Raw genomic sequence first — 19,324 nt, forward strand, 5'->3', positions numbered from 1 at the left:
TTTTCCTTTCTGATTTTTCAAACCCAAGACTTACACGTGGCACCAAGTGAGCATTACCGCAGATTCCCTAATTTCCACTTGTCACTATCAGGCAGTCTTGCTCTTTGCTAGACTTTTTCGCCAATTCGCCGCATAAAGGGACGTGCTTCTTATTATCGTGTGGGCACGCGTCACCTGAATCTTGGCTAATCCCATTTTCTTTTGCTTATTACTTACTAGAATATATTTTTGGCCTTTCGGTTTGTTCCTATCCACCTGTAATTTCTAGAACCGTCAGTTTGAAAGATAAACGGAGTGGCTTTGTCGCCTGACGGCCTAACCTATGTTCCAAAACACATTTTTTTTTCCATTTATTTTTATATACTAGGAAATAGTGAACAACAAACAAACTAAATTTGATTTTTACCTCCCTTTTCTCTCCCGGAAATTCTCACAGATAAGCACAGAAATAAAAGTTCCTCTGTTTATTAATACTATATTATCATATTTATATATTCTGTCTCACTTGCCTTGCCTTCATTCTCCGGGAACCAAAGCTCTTACTTTCCTGGATTATTAATTTTTTTTTGTTGGCTCTGCTCTAATCTAATTATGGTGGAAGCTTTTTTCCAACTATACACGAATTGAGCCGTAAGACAACTAAATATAGGGAAAAACAGGAGAAATAGTATTTAACGATTGTTGTTCTGTTTTTCCATTTGATTTGGTTTCTCTCCGTTTATGATCTGTTCAACAACTGGAACGATTGTAATTCCCAGAGAAACTAAATTTCAAAAATTTCCATTTAAACATTCCCATTTTCAAGTGAAAACATACGTTTGTAGCAAAACAAATTACAAACCAAAGAGCCGATTCAAGGATTTCAATCCCTTGATCTCAACCACTACTAAAACAATGGCGGTGGAGCCGTTTACGTCGGGCGCGAGTGGCCGTATAAACGCTCTCTTCTCCTTACGTGCTTTGAGGAGCCTGATGATGCTGGTAAACGCCATCGTCTTGTTACTGCTGCTGCCATTCCGGGGACAAAAGCGCGCCGTCGCGATCAATTCCGGAGAGAAAGTTGGAAAGGATGAGAAACAGGAGAGTGGGAGGAAAGGGTCGGCGGTGGTGAGGGTGCCGGCGGCGATGGTGCCGTGGAGAAGCGGGGCGGTGACTGTGGACCAGGAGGCGGCGGCTAGGCGGGCACTGGCGATTCGGAGGGTGGTTCAGGACGATGATGACGACACGGTGAGGGAGTTTTCGCTGTTTGTTAATGCGAGAGGCGAGGCATTATTCACTCAGTCGTGGACTCCGATTTCTGTCAAAGTCAGGTCAGTTTTAGATTAATTTTTCCCTCCTTGTTTAAGATTTTCGTATTACTCTCTGTTTTTTTCTTAAATAAATGTGACTTGATTAATGATTAGTATCTGGCCACTTTTGTTTAAATGGATGTTAATGGCATGTTTTCAGTTTAATTTTATTTCTAAAAAATCGGGTTTGCTTTTTTGACAATGAGATGGATTTTTCGGTGAGTGCATGTAGTAATGTTAACAAGTTGTTGCATAGAATTCTGCTTCTTCTGCATCTTTGATTCATCTGGATGTTATGCTCGAGAAATTTCAAATGGAAGAATTAAAGAGGTAGGCATCTGAAAACTGTGGAGAAATGTCCTTATTTCAATATGTTGACAGAAGAGTGCATACATGGTTGAGTTTCCAATGACAGTGGATATTTTGGAAGGCATATTCTGGAAGACATCCATATCATCATTGTCAACTAGTGGTTAAAACTATGTGTGTCGTATGGATTAAAAGAAATAACCTTGTCCCCATTTCTATACCCTAGTAAAAGCGATATGTTTTTTCTTGATTATTTCTGCCCTTCTGGTCCCCTACCATTTCTTGCCTGTGATTTTCTGTGAATGTTTATGGAATGGCAGTTGCAAAGAAGAGAATATTTTTAATAATCTCTGCCATTGTCAAATGTTTCCTTATCAGATATTGAGAAACTCATCATTTGGCATATATTCCTATTGAATTGAATTTTGGAAAGGGAAAACTGATCCACAACATGCTTTTAATACTAGTGTGCGTAGTTTGTAAAACAACATGCTCATGCATGGTTCAACTTTAGGAATTCATGTTCTGTTTAAATGCCTGAGAAAGCAAAATTTGTGCCAGAATTTGTTAAATTCTGCTGCAGACCATGATGCCAACAGAAACTGGAAAAAGCAAATGAAAATCCTAAGAGAAAATAATAAAAACATTGAATTTTGATCAGACTGAGACAAGAATATCCTTGTCACTATATGTAAATTATGCTGTAGAGATAAATTACATTGCTGGAGGCCAACACTTTTTTAGATTTTGGTATTAGAGTGTTTGTCTAGATGACTTGATTGAAATTTGTAGGTTAAGGTGGGTTTTGATGACAGTAATGGAGTTAGTTTACTTAAGCAATTGGTGCTAACTGGACAATTATTTAAATTGATGGAAATTTTTTCCATTAAATAAACTTAAATTAGATGTGTTAGGTTCACACTGATCCTTTGACAACTCAGCAACTAATCCAAGTCTCCTGCACTTGGATTAATTTGTTGGGATTTGCATTAATAAATAGTCTACATAGTTCATTTCCAGGTGTATATTTGTTTACTTCCGAACTATCAAATCAAATAAGTACAATTCTTTTTTAATTTCAATATTTTTTGTTTTATTTTATGCATGTGCTTTCTTCAAGTTTGGAAGCAATCTTGTTTGGTGCTAGTTGATCATCAATTACTCAACTGCTGTAAGTCTAACCTAAGCAATGTTTCATCAGGGCAAGGCTTCATCAGGGCTTTCTTAGCTGAAACCCTTAGATATTGGACATTAGGCTCTCGATCTGTCCTCTTTCAATGTAAAATAAATAAAATATGATGTGGACATTGATGCCGCCAAACATTAGTGATGTTGGGCACATTTGCTACAGTGATGCTTAGTGGGATAAGAGTTTACTTGTGTTATTTCCTCTATAATCATTTCTTTTCCTTTTCATATTTTACATACTGAATGTTGAAAAATTGTTATTACAAATCCTTTTTGGTTATGTTCTATAAATTATAAAAAATATTTCTTTCTATTACCTTCAAGCTACAGGCTTCTGCAATTTCTACCAACTCCTTCCGATTTCAATGGCTCTTTCTGTAGTTAATTTATTGGTTACATTCTTTAAATTCTTGATTTTTGGTTCAATTTTATTTTAAAGTTAAAATTTCCCACTTTATTAATTTTGATAGTGATGTTATTTTGTCCCTTTTCCAGGGGACTAGTTGTTCTGTTGCATGGTCTGAATGAACACAGGTTTGTTATTTTGATCTAATGCCATTCTGGAGGTCATATTCAACTGGTTCCATAGCTTTTCCTATCTTTTGCTTGGGATGTTTAATTTTTTTTTTTCACAACAGTGGCAGATACAATGATTTTGCAAAGCAACTTAATGCGAATGGATTGAAGGTCTATGGAATGGATTGGATTGGTGAGCTTAAGTTTCGTATGCGCAATGTTAAAATCACTTTCTGCTTGTCCCAAAATTCTGTCTTCTATTTATGTTCATTTTTTGTGTTTCATTTATTTGTCTTTCTTCTTTCAGTTACCATTTCTTTCGATAGAATTATCATTTCATACAAGTGACTATAATGAAAATCAGAAGCCATATGACAGGTTCCTTGCTAATTCTTACCACGAAGAATGTCTTCCATTCTACCTCTCTGGTTTCACACTTCAAGATCCCTCATATTTAGTGCATGCGTGTGTTTTGTGGTAGTGTTTCTGTTCGCCATTATCACAAGTGATCAAACATTGCCGGCCACTCTTTCAGTAGTGACATTTTCTTGTTGCGTGCCTAGAGTTTTCTTTGTGCCCTTAAAATATTTTCCCTGTTGCCTTTGTGAACCTAGTCAAGTCAATGTTTCTCTTCAAGCACAGTGTCTAAAATATTATATCACATCAATGGAAAGAGAATATATTTCAAAAAGAATTGGAAAAAGAAAGGCGAAAATAAAAGAAATAGAATGAATTCTTACCATTGGAACAGACATCATGGACACAAAGACAAATATAGAAAAGCAAAAGCCTTCATCATTTTATGATGATTTCAACTATATTTTGTGAAGTTTTTGAATTGCAAAAATGTTGCTGCCTGCTCATTATCTCTGTGGTAAACATGTTTTATAAGCCTGAGCATCATGGAGTTATAGATTGCTCTTGTTTATCACCTGCATTTCCATTGTGACTCCACAATGATCCAACTGTCTGGCTCCAATCAATCCATTAATCAGCAAAGGACTATTTAAGGTCCCGTCTCAGATTTATGAGCTAGATTGAATTTAAAAAGTGTTTTCTTTTATTACAAAAATTCAAGTACATTTCATCTTTAGACATAAGTTTCTCTGCCAGAGCATCATGCTTTTATACCATCATTGGGATTGCTGACTAGAGACAGAGAAAAAGGGCTGCATAGTATTTGTCACAGAAGAAAATGCTCTAACGGTAATAGCCATTCTATTTTCTTCTAAGGCGTTTTGGTTGTTTCTGTTAGTTTTGTTTACTCTGTACTTTTTCCCTGCTGGTGTAAAATCAGATTTAAAAGAACTTTATATACGATCAATTTAGTCTTGTCTTCCTCCCTTCAGATAATCCTTTACAGATTATCTTCTATATATTCTTGTTCATAGTCTAGAGACGCCTTTCTTCAACAATGCATCTATATTTGGATGTTGCAGGGCTTGAGTGTTTCTATTGGGAAGCCCATTGGTGCCATAAAGTAACATATTGAGCTCGTCATACTAAGTAAGCTTATTTTTGAGTGTTTGGAATAAACAAGATTCGAAAAGATTCTCTTCCTGTTTTATATGACCTTTTGAAACGTAGCATTACGAAAAGTATGGATTTTGACAATATTCTCCTCTTGATTTTGGCAAATCAGATTTGTATTTTAGATGAATTATCACAGCACATGAAAGTTTCCCCAGTAAATGTCAAAGGAAGAAACACTGTCTTCTACCAAAGTTGCACCTTGCAGCATGCTAGCATATGCGTCAAATAATCAATCTCTGAAACAGTATCTGTGATAACTCAACCAAGATTAGGTTCCCCCTCAACCCTTCCTGCTCTATTTGGAAGCATACTTGGTACTTGTAATCGGAAATTTGCTTTCCTAGCTAACCTTCTGTTTCCCCCTTGTCATGCGTGTCTGTGTGCAACTTTCTTTTCTAAATGGCAATTTATGTCTTTGCTTTTATCTTTTTCTGGTCCATTGTTTGATGGTTCACTTCTATTGTTTCCTCAGATCTCACTTCTTAGTGCTTTCTCATCTAACTCAGTAGTTTATAGTAATTTCTGATCACCTTTATTTTTGTTTTAATTTAAGTTTATCTGCTCCTCATATCTGCAGGACATGGTGGAAGTGATGGGCTGCATGCATATGTTCATTGTCTTGATGATGCTGTTACTGATATGGTATGTTGTAAGGCTCATTTACAGAAATATATAGAAGTAAATTTTGGATCGTATTAAACTGTATTCATTTTTCTCCCCAACTTGTTACAGAAAATGTTCCTTGAAAAGGTTCTTGCTGAAAATCCTGGGCTCCCATGCTTTTGCTTCGGGCACTCAACGGGTGCAGCAATTATTCTTAAAGTAAGTTTTGTAAAGAATGATAGTTCTCCGGTAATATTTTGAATCATATATTGATATTGATTTTGTTGATTTTTTTTCTTTTTAATCTCTATGGTCATTTGTTGATGACTTGCATCTTTACTCAAATAAAAATAGAAATATACTTGCCACTGTTGATTGGTTCCTGCTAAACTCCGGTTCCTGCTAAACTCTCACCTTTTTGGGTTAATTGTAGGCAGTACTTGATCCTAAGGTTGAAGCCCAAGTAGCAGGCATTGTCCTGACTTCCCCGGCTGTGGGCGTCCAGCCATCTCATCCAATTTTTGTGGTAAGAATCTCCGTAAGTCACATCTTCTTTCCTATCCCACTTCCAGGATCATTTTTTTTTTCTTTTTCTTTGTTTTTCTTCTTTGAAATTATGAAGAACATGGTGTAACATTGTCAAATGCTGCAAGTAACAGCAGCATGATTTAAAAATGCTGAGTAAGCCAATGAGCATGGTAATTCTTCATGTCCTTGTTTCTTCTGCCTATTATAGGTACTTGCCCCAGTTATCTCATTTCTATTGCCAAGATACCAAGTTAGTATTGCGAATAAGAAGGGCATGCCAGTTTCTAGGGACGCAGAGGCGCTGGTGGCTAAGTATTCAGATCCGCTGGTGTACACTGGATCCATCCGAGTAAGAACTGGGTATGAAATTCTTCGAATTACATCCTACTTGCAGCAGAATATGAACAGATTGAGTGTTCCGTTCCTTGTTCTCCATGGCACTGATGATACTGTAACTGATCCTCAAGCTTCTCAAAAACTGTATGAAGAGGCTTCCTCAACTGACAAAACAATCAAATTATTTGAAGGGCTCTTACATGATCTCCTCTTCGAACCAGAACGAGAGACTATAATGAATGACATTATCCAGTGGTTAAATTGTAGAGTATAAAAGGCGGGTCGCAGCGTTGAAAGAGAGAATACTGAGTTCTTCTACCATGATCCATGAAAAGACAAAGTAGGAAAAGGAACGAACTCTTGCTCTCAAAGATTGCTGCTAGAAGGTTTCCAGTGAAGTAGATGACAGCAAATTGCGTGGCCCAATAAGATTCAGCATCAATGTTGGAACCTGACAATGTTTTTCTCTTCTTTTTTCATATATAAAATATTATGAAATTAAGGATTCCTCTGGACAGCATCTAATGTTTCATTTTCCTTGAGGATTGCTTGTTGGTCTAGAGCATTTGCCTCGTGATTATTGGTACATCATGAAAATCAGAGCCGCAGGTAATGGTCTCTCCTTCTGCGAGCTGAACCTCCGCGGAGAGCAGCTAGAATTTGCCTTACACCTTTTCTTTTGCTAGCTTCCATTTTTTTATTCTCGTCTCTTTTCTTTTGCTTTTTGTTTTTCCACTTTGCAGATGAAAAAATTACATAAATCTCACGTACATCGAACTTGTCCAACACGTGCCTATCTTTTTGTTATATCCAATGAACAGCTTAACGTTTATGCTTTTGCTTAGCTGAGCCATTAATTGGATCCAAAAGAGTTGTGGCTCATATCTCTTCCACGTCAGTTTCTTTTTTATGCTGAAAATTCATGCAGGGTTCAGTTACCTTATTAAATTTTATTAATTACGAAATAAAAAGTACAAAGGAGGAGGACCTAAACTGTACCTCCAAGTTACATGATCATGAAAAAGTTTCAGATAAGCACCTAGAGTAAGGAGAATCATTTTATGTGTAACTTTTGATGTTACAGTAAAACAGATATTCCTTACTATTACATTGAGTCAATGAACTAAAATAAAATTTAAAACAGAAAATGTGAATAAGAAATGCACCTAGAATGGAGTGTTTCATTTTATAACTATAATTTTTACTATCGTCATAAAATTGAAACACATCCATATTACAAAATTTTATGTGACTAGCAAAATAAGAAAAGTAAACTAGGAGTACTACTCCTTTACATTCATTTAAAGCGAACATAAGGTAAACTAACTTTATGTAATCTAAGAATACCTCTAAGCTAACCTTCTGCTTGTGAAAATATCTGCAGGTTCTGGTGCGTATGCCCCTGATTTGAGAGATGGTCTGCTGCCTGGTTCCCCTTTCGATGGATGTGCGAAATCCAAAAAGAAATATCACTCAAGGATTTGCGAATGGAAGCAAGCAAATACCGAGTCCAAGAGGATCCCTGATGAACCTCATTTATCATGTGAACCACTACTTTTGCATCCATTTCTATCCAGAGTCTAGTAACATTGTACTCAAAACACAAAAGTTAACCCCTGTGTAGTGTCATTAACTCTGCCTGTAATGAATCACACGGTCCAAAATTTTCAGAAAATCCAAAAATAATGGTACTTGTATGGTCTCGAAGGAGTCCTCCCCCAGCAGCATTTTGAAAATTGTGTTGGAACTGCCATCAACATTTAACTTAAACTCACCTGCTGATGGTTTATGCCAAGAGAATATTTTTGGAGGATGTGGGACTGCCTGCTGAAATGTTAGACCCCATGCTTGAGCAATTTGTAGGTTTCCCCTTCATTGCCACCAGTGGAATTGCCTTCCATGAAATAATTGGTGGATGAGTTTGAGTACTCTTCCATGTCAGCTTCCAAAAGGCTAAAAATATAAAAATTTAGATTGTCTTGGTGCTTCACCAACCTAAGTATTCTATATGTAGATGTTTACTTGATAGGCATAACGAACTCTAATGATTTTCATCCAATTAAAAATTGAAAAAATTACGAGAAATGGATCTCCATAAAATGATTTCAGAAATGACCATACATATAAAGTTATCTGTTTCTAGCCAAAAAGAAATATGAGTAGATCAAAATGCCTTTAAAAACATCATATCAAATTAAGCTCTCGATATCTCCTTCCTACCAGAGAGAAAATAGAAAAAAAATGCTCAACTGTTTGAGCTCGCTCATCTTTCTCTCTCAACTCTCTGAACTGTCTCACTTTGTCAACTCACTGTTGAGCACCATCGTCATCAGCTCTTTCAACTCTCTGAACTATATGAGCTCTGTCAACTCTCTGTTGAGCACCATCGTCATCGGGTTGTGGTCTATCTCTTGGCATCTGATCATATTGTCGTCCATTAACAGACCCTATAGCAGAGATGACATCAAGGTATGTTATTGGGTTTATTGCTGCAACACTTAAATTTTTAAAACATTTGGTGTAAATTAGAACATGGATTAGAAACATTGCCCAAAGTTGTTACACGCCATGCATCTATAACATGTGTTAGCGTTATTTTAACATGTCACGACATTAGTTATTTTAGGGAAGTTCGTGTAAGGAGTTAGTAATAACACTGATTGGCATGTCACACGCCATTGGTATTTTAGGCCAGTTCGTGTAAGGACACAATAATTATAGTGATTGGTGTGTCAGCGTTGGCGTGTTACAACATTTTACGTTATATGCATGGCGTGTTATAACATTTTACGTTATATGCATGGCGTGTTACAACAGACTGACAAATTCTAGAACACGGCATGTCATGTAATGTGTTAAATGATTGACAAATTATTATTGTTTTCAAAATTTCAATGGGGTTCCAATTGTGTGACATGTGATAAGACACGGTGGTCAGTGGGTGGATAGCATTTACAAGGGTGGTGAGTCACAAACGAGGGGGGTTAAGAGTGATTTGTCGTTTGTGAGATTGATGAAGCTGGTTGAAGATGTTGTTGGGGTAAACTTAGAAATTGACGAGATTGAGTTACATGCATTGATTAGTACACCCGGAGAGCTATGACGGCCAATTATCAAGGATGATGAGGATGTTGCATTAATTCTGCTAGAACAGAGGAATGTTCTGGCTGTGTATGTCAGCATTAAGGGATGCCAAACAAATGTTATGTCACATGAAGAAGCTGAACAACATGGTAATCAGCTCAATCAAAATGAGATTTATAATGCTTCACGTATACCACAACATTCGGTCCGTAACCAACAATAATGGAAATTGACGTATGCACAAGAGTTTGTTCAGCCTGGTAGACACACGACATTCACAGAACAGTTGGCTGCACAATTTCGATCAGGATGTGCATCGAACTAACTAGTTACTTTTATCCAACAAATGCAATGATTGGGTGAAACTGTACAGGGTGTAATGGCATTTTCAAATGAAAATGAGACAATTGAGATAACACTGCGACATTGGAGGGTGACAATGCGACGCTTGAGGATAATATTGCATCTAATGAGGGAAATAAGGATTTATTCACTACCGGTGAAGATAGATTTGATGACAATTCAAATGATGGGTATAATGAATGGCATGATGAGAGTTCAGATGATGACTGGCATTATGACAGTGACATTCCAATTTGTAATAATGTTGAAAGCGAAACGGAACCCGTTGGAGGTGTTGATGTAAGAGATGTTCAGTGTGATGACCCCATATAGAATAACCCCATCGCTGATGAGAACGGGATTCATTCCCCTAGTATATTGCTCCATGATAGTTATCAGGAAAAAGAAAATGCAAGGATATCCCTGTACATGGGTAATTCTAGGTGTAGAAAGGTTCTCCTTCTAAACAATTACAACTGAGGAGTCGACATGTGCCGATGATCGCTTATACAAAGGAAGAATATTTTCCTCGAAGGTCGAGTTGAAACGAGCTTTGAACATGTTGGCTCTAAAAGAGTAGTTTGGGATAAGAGTAAAAAGGTCATGTAAAGGTCATGTAAAGCTCATTATGAGGTTGGTTGCAAGGACAAGGCATGCAAGTTCAGTATGCGTGCAACGAAGTTACCTGAAAGAGGAGAATATTAGTAAGTTCGGACATTCCACAAAGTACACATGTGTACTGTCGATGGTTTGCAAAAGGCGATTTGCAATTGCGAGTGCGAAGATAATTGGTGAACTTATGTCACACAAGCTTCAGGCTAATGGAGTAGCATTGAGACCTAAGGACATAATTGGTGAGATGAGGGTTCAGTGGGGATTGGAATGCCTGTATGGTAAGGCCTAGTAAGCGAAAGCGTATGCGGAGATGCTTGTTTTTGGTCCCCTAGAGGAGTCATTTTAACTATTACCCTTGTATTTTTATATGTTAGAACAAGAAAATCCTAACACAATCACTGCAGTAGCTACTGATGAGGCAGAAAGATTTAAATATTGTTTCTGGGCATGTTGGGCTTGTGTTCAACGGTTTAGGGATGTAATGCGTCCTATGGTTGCAATTGATGTGACACATATAAAAGGCAAGTTCAAGGGTGTTCTGTTTGTCGCTGTATGCAAAGATACGAACGAGTGTGTATATCTAGTTGCGTTTGGCATAGACCATGTTGAGGATGAAGACTCGTGAACGTGGTTTTTTAGCAAGCTGCGTGATGCAATTGGTTGTCCTGAAAACACTATGTTCATTTCTTATCAGCATCTCGGCATTAAGAAAGCAATCCAAAATGCATACCAAGAAGCGCACCACGGTTTATGCAGCTACCACTTGAAGAAAAACTTTAAAAACAAGTTCAAGCACGATGACGTTTCTATGATTTTCACCCTTGCTCGAGATTGTTATAAGGTTTCTAATTTCAATAGACGTATGAACTAGCTCAAGTAGATTCACATGGGAACCCATGTTGACCTTATGAGAATAGGCCCTAAGAGATGGGCACGTGCCTATTCACTAGCAAGGCGATACCAAATGATGACATCCAACATTGCAGAATGTGTTAACTTATGCTTGAAGCATGCAAGACAAATGCCAATCATTGTTTTGATCGAGTTCATCAAAAACATGTTCCAGCGTTGGTTCCATGACCGATACGAGGAGGCCGTCAAGGTGACACGCCTCTCAGCCTTTAGGTTGCCAGGCAGTTGAGCAAGTGGTTCAATGATGCACATCGCTTTGTGGTTAAACCTATCAATCGAGTGGAGTTCGAAGTTAAAGACAGGAAGATGGACTTGTAAACCTGTCTAAGAAGACATGTTCATGTTATGAGTTCCAAACAGATTTACTACCATGCAACCATGCCATTGTAGCAATAAGGTCAGAATATCTTTATTTCTTATTTGAACCCTAATTGACATATTATTTACATTGTGCTTGAACATTGAGTTCAATGTATTTTTCAATAAATGCAAACGTGAAGCCATTGAATTCTGCGTTGACTACTACAAGACAACCGTTTGGGTGGACGGTTATGCGGGGTCTATTCTCCCATTAGGGCATCCTAGTGAGTGGGACATCCCCCTTCATGTAAAACAAATTGTCGTCTTGCCACCACCGTGGCAAGGCAAAGCGAGAAGACTTAGGAGGAGAAGGATTCCATCGACCGGTGAAGGTAGTCGAGCATAGAGATGTTTGCAATGTAAGAGGTACAAGCATAACAGACATAATTGCCTTTCCCATTTGCAGTTCCTCCACAAATTCAGCACCATCTCTAAGTCAATCAGGGCCTCCATAAGTGTGCCGACCGAAAGCATGTTAAAGTTGTAGACAAATCGATCACACACGCAATAATTGTCCAATACGAAGGACAATGTCTAAAAACGTAAGGTGTCTTGTGGATGAAAATAGCTTGTCGGCCTAACTAAATGTGTAACCCATGTGCAATACCTTTGTCACAATTTGCTATTGCAGTATCTTACATTCATTCATATTTGGATTTTGTGTTTGTTAGTTTCCTCTTATAGATGAGTCTTTATTTTTTTATTAATTTTGTAGATATATTATTTGATTATTCATTTCATTTTGTCCATAGTTTTGAACACTAAATAGACTTGCGAAGTCCCTATATTGTTACCCCATTTCTTACATTTTATTACCATTTGTATTAACAATTAAAGATTTAATTTAATTCCTTTCTGTTTCATTTAATTTAACCTTTTATGTTCTTATAATCAAATCTCTTAAGAGATATAAAATTAATTCATCTAACTTTAGTAGCTTTCTAAATCCTAATATTCAATTTCTTTTTGTAATTTTTTAATTACAACGTTTATTTTATCTTATTGATACCTCCATATAAAACTTTAAGCCAATCACTTAACAAAATAATAATAATATTGTACCAAGGAGTTTACTTCAAAGGATGCAAGTATAGAAAGAGAAATTTTTTGACTAATTAAAAACATATCATATGAAATTTAAGATTAAAACACATGATTGACCAAAAAATTTAAAATATTTATGGATCATCCAATGAAATTTCATCTATGAATCATCATAATTATTTTTTATTAGATTAAAACATTTTAAAAATAAAATTGAAATATAAAGATGAAAATGAACGAAAAAATATATTATGCTAAGCTAATAAAAGAAATGCCACGTGGCAGTTTTGATCATCTGATGTGAGGGGTTGAGATTAAGTTTTAATTGGTAGATGTCAATGACATCTTGTGGTGACACTTTGAGTGGAAGAAGATACTTGGTGTGACACGCTGAGTGCATGTATATTTCTATGGTGACACGCTGACTTCTTGCAATATTGTGGGGTGACACGGCACGCCCCAATTGTGGTGACATGTTGAGTGGAAACAGATACTTGGCATGACACGCTGAGTGCATGCAGATTTCTATGGTGGGATGCTGACTTCTTGCAGTATTGTGGGGTGACATGGCATGCCCCAATTATGGTGACACACTGAGTGGAAGCAGATACTTGGTGTGACATGCTGAGTGCATGCAAATTTTTATGGTGACATGCTGACTTCTTGTAGTATTGTGGGGTGACATGGCATGCCCCAATTATGGGAACACGTTGAGTGGAAGCAGATACTTGGTGTGCATGCTAACTTGTTCCAGTATTCAGGGGTGACACACCATGCCCTAATGGGGTGACACTCCACGTGGTTGTAGTATTAATTTAAAGGCATTATGTTTGAATTGAGAAAGAAAAAGTAATGTATAAAATGTACGAATATTAAAATTAATAAAGTTAATTGTATATACAAAAAAAATATACAGACAAGGGCTGATATGTTCAGGGTTTGCTCTTACAATTGTTGGAAAAAAATTTCTAGAGTGTCTTGGAGATGCATATTTGCAATCATATTCTGCTTAACTCTGATTGATTCCGATTGCAAAATATCGTCAATGTACCTTATCATGAACATATCGCAATTGACACTATCATTCTGCCGATGCACTTTAGCTTTTGGCAAATGAATTTCCAATGGCATCAATGTCAAATCCCATGTTTTTCGATGTGTTTTGTTGAAATAACCGGCTTGGTGGTAAATGATTGACATAATTGCCATAAAGAGTGTCATCTGAGCCGTATGCACTTCATTATCCTTAGCATCTGAAGTTCATGCAGAGTCCACCTTGATCGTCCACTTCACCAAGTTGATCTTTGCTATCATCCAATGCCCACCCACATTCCAAGGTGCGAGAATGAAATCGACATCTTCCCATTTTTTACCGCATGTCGGCTTTTCACCCTCCACGTACTCCCGTAACTCATCTAGAATTTTCATAGTGGACCGAGCATCTTCTATTGAAAATGTGGTGTGTAGCACATGGATGGTGTCCTGTGAAGCATGTATACATTAGCTTACACTTAATGCAATCACAAACTTAGTATTTTCAGTATTGAAAAGTTTTCAAATAAACTTACGAAGAATATCGTGTCAACCACGCATGCACGGGTAGTGTACAGCTTTGACTTCGGCTCTATCATCTGCTTACAAAGTATGCTGAGGTATGCGTCTATTTGTTCACTAGTCATTTCTTCTTTGGGATCCTCTAATGTTGTGAAAAAGTCAGCCCCTTGATTTCCTAAGATCCTGACGTTACACCTGCATATGCAACATAATGAGTTTGAAAACCCTTGGTGGATTAATGTTTCTTTAAAAAACAATATTTGCAATGTTATTTATGAGCTTACCTCACACACTCGTCTTTCTTGAAAGCTTCGTACGCTTCAACCGTTGTGCTTTTTACATCCCGACTACTCACTGAGGGGTCGACATATGGGCTTGCCCTATATTTGCTCGCCATTTTCAGCAGTGCCCTCTCAATTGGGTTTGAAATTTGTGTTGCACGATGATGGACATCAGATGACTCTGGTGATGACAACCATGACCCGTTGGCTTCAGAAGTGTTGACGAAGATGGTCCCTTCCTGCTACTGCCTAAACTAATGCATCGGCCTGAGGAAGATGCTCTCCTTTAGGCACGACTAAGTGAAGGTCCCCCTCCCCTCCCATAGATGTATTGACAATTGAATCAGCCTCAGGAACAGGGTCTCTTTTAGCATCATTTGATTGAAAGATCACATCCCCTGCCACAACATCATCCGGATCGGCCTTAGGAACAGGGTTTCTATCAACACCAACAACGTCATTGTGAATGTGAACACCAGGTTCATCATGCTACCCATCATTAGCATCATCATGGTCCGCACCAGCATCGTGAGATGAAGAACCACCCTACAGAACGACACAAATGGGAAAATCCATTAGCGCATAAAATACCACAAACCATAAACTAAGAACAAAAAATAAAACTACACCTACTAAACGTAAACGACTAATATATGAGCGAAGATAGAATAACGTACTTATGATTTTAGGTCTTCTAAAACCCGAGCAATGACACAGTCCTCAAGCTTCTGCATCGCCAGAGTCAATGACTGAATTGAAGCCTTCAGCTCCGACATGTCTTTTTTTATACCGGTGCATGATCTGTCGCAGTTGATGCTTCGTGACTACTCCGTCATTGACTCTTGTCGAATGGGTCAACTGTAATAACATATATTATTGTGTTATTCAATAATTATATATGGAATTGTTGATCATTACCCGTTAGAACTTTAATATCCTTACTAGCAGCTCGTTACCACTGTGCAGTTGAGTAGGACCAATCAGTGGTTGAGGAGCTATTGTCGCCTCCCTCAAATGCAATAACAGAAATTACTGTGTTACTTGATAAACATATGTGAAAATGTTGAACACAAACAATTAGAACTGATTTTACCGATGGGTCGTTAACACTGTGCTTCTGAAGAGGACCTCTCAGTAGTTAAAGAGCTGTTGTCTCATGGTCCAACTGCAAACATAGATATTTTATTCAATAATCATATATGGAATTGTTGAACACAAACTGTTATAATCGTTCTTACCGGCTCGTCGTTATCACTGTCAGTTTGAGGAGGACCTTTCAGTAGTTGTGGAGCTGTCGTCGCATAGTCCAATTGCAAACACAGATATGTTATTCGATAATCACATATGGAATTGTTGAACACAAATCATTAGAACCATCCTTACCAGCTCTTCACTTCCATTGCCATGGTCGTCACTTTCCTCCATCAACTCGGGACCTGACAGCTCATCGACTCTAGCAGCGACGGTCACCTCCACTTCATTGCACCAGTGGCTCTTTTTTGCTTCAAGTTTCTCCTCTTTTCCCTCACACCTAAGCCCCAGTCCGCCCGATCCTCCATGTGCCCTATTGGCACGTATTGGTGGCCCTCAGATAACAGGACATCGATGTCCACAAAATACTCTCGACTAGCCTCATCCGAGGTGGGCTCTATGGTCTCGACTACCCACAACTGTAAAATAAGGATTGTGATTAAATTTTAGGGAAATTATTATACAAATTCACAATAGAAATTAGTAGCGGTTCACTCACCTACTGAGATGACTCCAACATCTCAACTACCTTGTAGAAGTCTTTTCGCTTTTGGTTGCATTGCCATTTACACATGCATGGGTAGATGTTGTCCTTTAGAGTAGAAGGGGCAACTATCTTTTGCAAGTCTGAAATTACCTTCATTGTCTAGAACTGCAAGTCAAATATAACCATTATTAGACCATAAATGATAAACGAGTGCAACCATAAATTATTATGTCAAAAGGAAAATGAAAAATGTTACATGACAGTACCTGTATCACCCACTCAAATCCGTAAATGTTGTACCATAAACGATCCTTTTGCACATTCGAGGCAGGCACTTCAAACCCCTTCAAAAGGTAGTCTAAGGTCAGCCTCCAAACGTAGTGACCCCATGGGAAGACATTCCAAGTGTCGATGTCCTCCATCAATGACAAGAGCCAATGCGTCATTTGTCTACGGTAGTCTTGACCAAATAAAATGTTATTCGCGATCAAGATAAGTGCCATCCTGGTCGCGTCTCCTGGTCATTGAAAGTTGCCTTCGCGAAACGTATCAAGCAACTCTTGCAGCTTAACGCTCTGCTACCCATTCTAGTATCGCGCATGAATTGCATCCGTAACAACCTCGTACGGTTGTGTGAACACATCAGGTATTCAACCAAACTTTAGTCTGGTGATAAGGTAGAACTCCTACTTTGATATGCGCGCCTTGCTTTTGCCAATGGCAAACCATAGCTCATGCTCCATTGAATCTGTCACAATGATTCGACGAATCATGATGTTATGCAGAAGACTAGCGGAGAAGTAGCCTTGTGGATATACGTTTAGCAGCATTCCGAAGCATGTACGCTTCACTGTATCGGACTCCTCTTTCTCTTGGAGAGTCTTGTTGATGTAATACAGTTGCGACCACTTACAGTGGCTGTTAATAGCAACATTGAATGCCTATTTCTCCCTCGACACAATAAGCAAATTGTCAAGATCCTCATACTATCTAGATTGCATTTGCAAAACATGGAACACATGCACGAGTGAGTTAGCCCATAATGTTGTAACACGCCATGCATATAACGTAAAATGTTGTAACACGCCATGCATATAACGTAAAATGTTATAACACACCAACGTTGACACGTCAATCACTATAATTACTGTAAATATGAGTTGGCCTAAAATACCCATGGCGTGTGACATGTCAAACAGTGTAATTACTGACTTGTTACACTAATTGTCTTAAAATAACTAATGTCGTGACACGCTAAAAACCCCAAAAAGCAGTTAACCCACTACACGCCATATCTGTTATAGTTCAAAACTTTGGTACGACCATAAAATCGAGAAGAAAATAGTTTAGACATAACAATTGAAAAAGATTGAAAAAACAAGAACATATCACACAAACCTAGCAAAAAATTAAAGAACAAAAGAAAGTTTTAAAAGTTTTATTTTCAGATCGACTGACCTTTTCACTGATAACCAACATTGTTGCTGTGGTGTCGTCAAGCTTGCAAAGAACAAAGTCGAACACTCTGATACCTTTGGGAATGAGAAATGAATTAAATCAAACTCTCTGAGTTCCTTCACACAGACGTTTGTGATTTCTAAAAAATATTTAATTAAAATGAAATGGCCTCACAATTTTCTCTATAAATATTAATTTATTCATTGAATTCATTCAATGAAAGTCCAATTGGTTTCCTTGTTATTTGCCCCTTTTTTTTTCCATTTTCAAACCATGTCGTGTCACATGTTCAAGCCATGCCATGTTACGTACTCTAAACCCTACCGTGTCACAGATCTCCATGGAGTCTGACAAACTCTGAACTTGTCGTGTCGCAGATTACCGCCATGGTGTGTCATAAACTCTGAATGATGGCATGTCATAGATTCCCTCCATGGTGTGTTACAAACTCTGAACCTTGCAGTGTCATAGATTCCCTTCATGCCATGCCACAAACTCTGAACACTGACATGTCACAGATTCCTTCCATGCTGTGTCACAAACTTTGAACACTGACGAGTCACAAATTCGCTCCATGCCGTGTCACAAACTCTGAACGCTGGAGTGCCATAAATTCCCTCCGTGGAGTGCCACAAACTCTAAAAGCTGCCTTGTCACAGATTCCCTCCATAGCGTGTCACAAACTCTGAATGTTGCTGTGAGACCTCAACCTCTATAGGCTTGTAACTAAGTATAGATGTAATAATACGAGCTAGGGGTAGTTTCGTCATTTTCTCTAATAAGCTTCCAGAAGAAAGTTTTATGATATTTTAAGGCTTAAATGGGTATAAGACTGCATAAATGATGTGCGCTGATGAAAACACGAAGAAAACTAGAAGTTTCAATAATTTTTATAACAGGGGCAAAATGGTCATTTTTCACCTCGGGTTAAAATTTTAAGTTTTTATGAACCCGAACATGTCTAGACCATTATGGACTTTGTCCCAGTGTTAAAAGAGCAAAACGATTGCATAAAGATTAGAAGAGAGTAAGTTAATTGGTGGAAGGGTATTTTCGTAATTTTATGGGAATGGATAAGTTGGCCTATAAATATCTTGAAATTTCCAGCACCTTCTTGAATTTTCAGCAGCTGGTCTTCTTCTTCCCTTCTTCTCTCTCACATTTCTTCAAATTTCTCCATGGAAGTTTTCTTCAAGCTTCCACAACTTTCTCTCTCTAGCTTCAATTTTCATGCTTTTGGTGTACTCTTCCATAAACCCTTGTGCTATTTCATCCTCTCACTTTAAAACCCTTCAAAAATCTGGTTTCATACTTTCTCTCACTAGTTAGACATTTTAGAGAGAGAAAAAGAGAATTACACTATTTATTTGAAAGCTATTGGGAGAGAATTTAACTACAAAGGAGCCTTAGGGTAAGTGATGAATTAAGCTTGGTTTTTAGCTGCAGAAAATGGCTAGTAATTGGGATTTATGAGCTGGTTATTGTTGATTATGTTCATTACTTTTAGTGATTAAGATAGTGAACATAGATGGCCATTTAATGTGGCAATTGAAAGCTAGTTTAGAGATAGCTTTTAGGGGTCATAGTGTGTAAATTGATCTATTGTTTATGTTAATGTGATCCTAGGTTTTAAG

General features: G+C 37.8%; 1 protein-coding gene across 1 annotated transcript; it reads left to right on the forward strand.

Moving 5' to 3' along the window:
- Positions 439 to 6,844, forward strand: LOC18604452 (monoglyceride lipase). The gene is made up of 7 exons (XM_007036944.2): positions 439 to 1,310; positions 3,282 to 3,320; positions 3,425 to 3,495; positions 5,413 to 5,477; positions 5,568 to 5,657; positions 5,872 to 5,964; positions 6,175 to 6,844. Exons 1-7 carry the CDS (start codon positions 721 to 723, stop codon positions 6,574 to 6,576), a joined length of 1,350 nt encoding a protein of 449 aa, XP_007037006.2. The 5' UTR covers positions 439 to 720; the 3' UTR covers positions 6,577 to 6,844.

The sequence above is a fragment of the Theobroma cacao genome, chromosome 3, assembly GCF_000208745.1.
Source record: "Theobroma cacao cultivar B97-61/B2 chromosome 3, Criollo_cocoa_genome_V2, whole genome shotgun sequence".
NCBI classification, from domain to species: domain Eukaryota; kingdom Viridiplantae; phylum Streptophyta; class Magnoliopsida; order Malvales; family Malvaceae; genus Theobroma; species Theobroma cacao.

Bases quoted from the DNA above. Each gene is read 5' to 3' on its own strand.
- LOC18604452 (XM_007036944.2), top strand. From the start codon at position 721: ATGATCTGTTCAACAACTGGAACGATTGTAATTCCCAGAGAAACTAAA. The intron at 1,311-3,281 runs GTCAGTTTTAGA...TCCCTTTTCCAG, and splicing joins CCGATTTCTGTCAAAGTCAG to GGGACTAGTTGTTCTGTTGC. The intron at 5,965-6,174 runs GTAAGAATCTCC...TGCCTATTATAG, and splicing joins CATCTCATCCAATTTTTGTG to GTACTTGCCCCAGTTATCTC.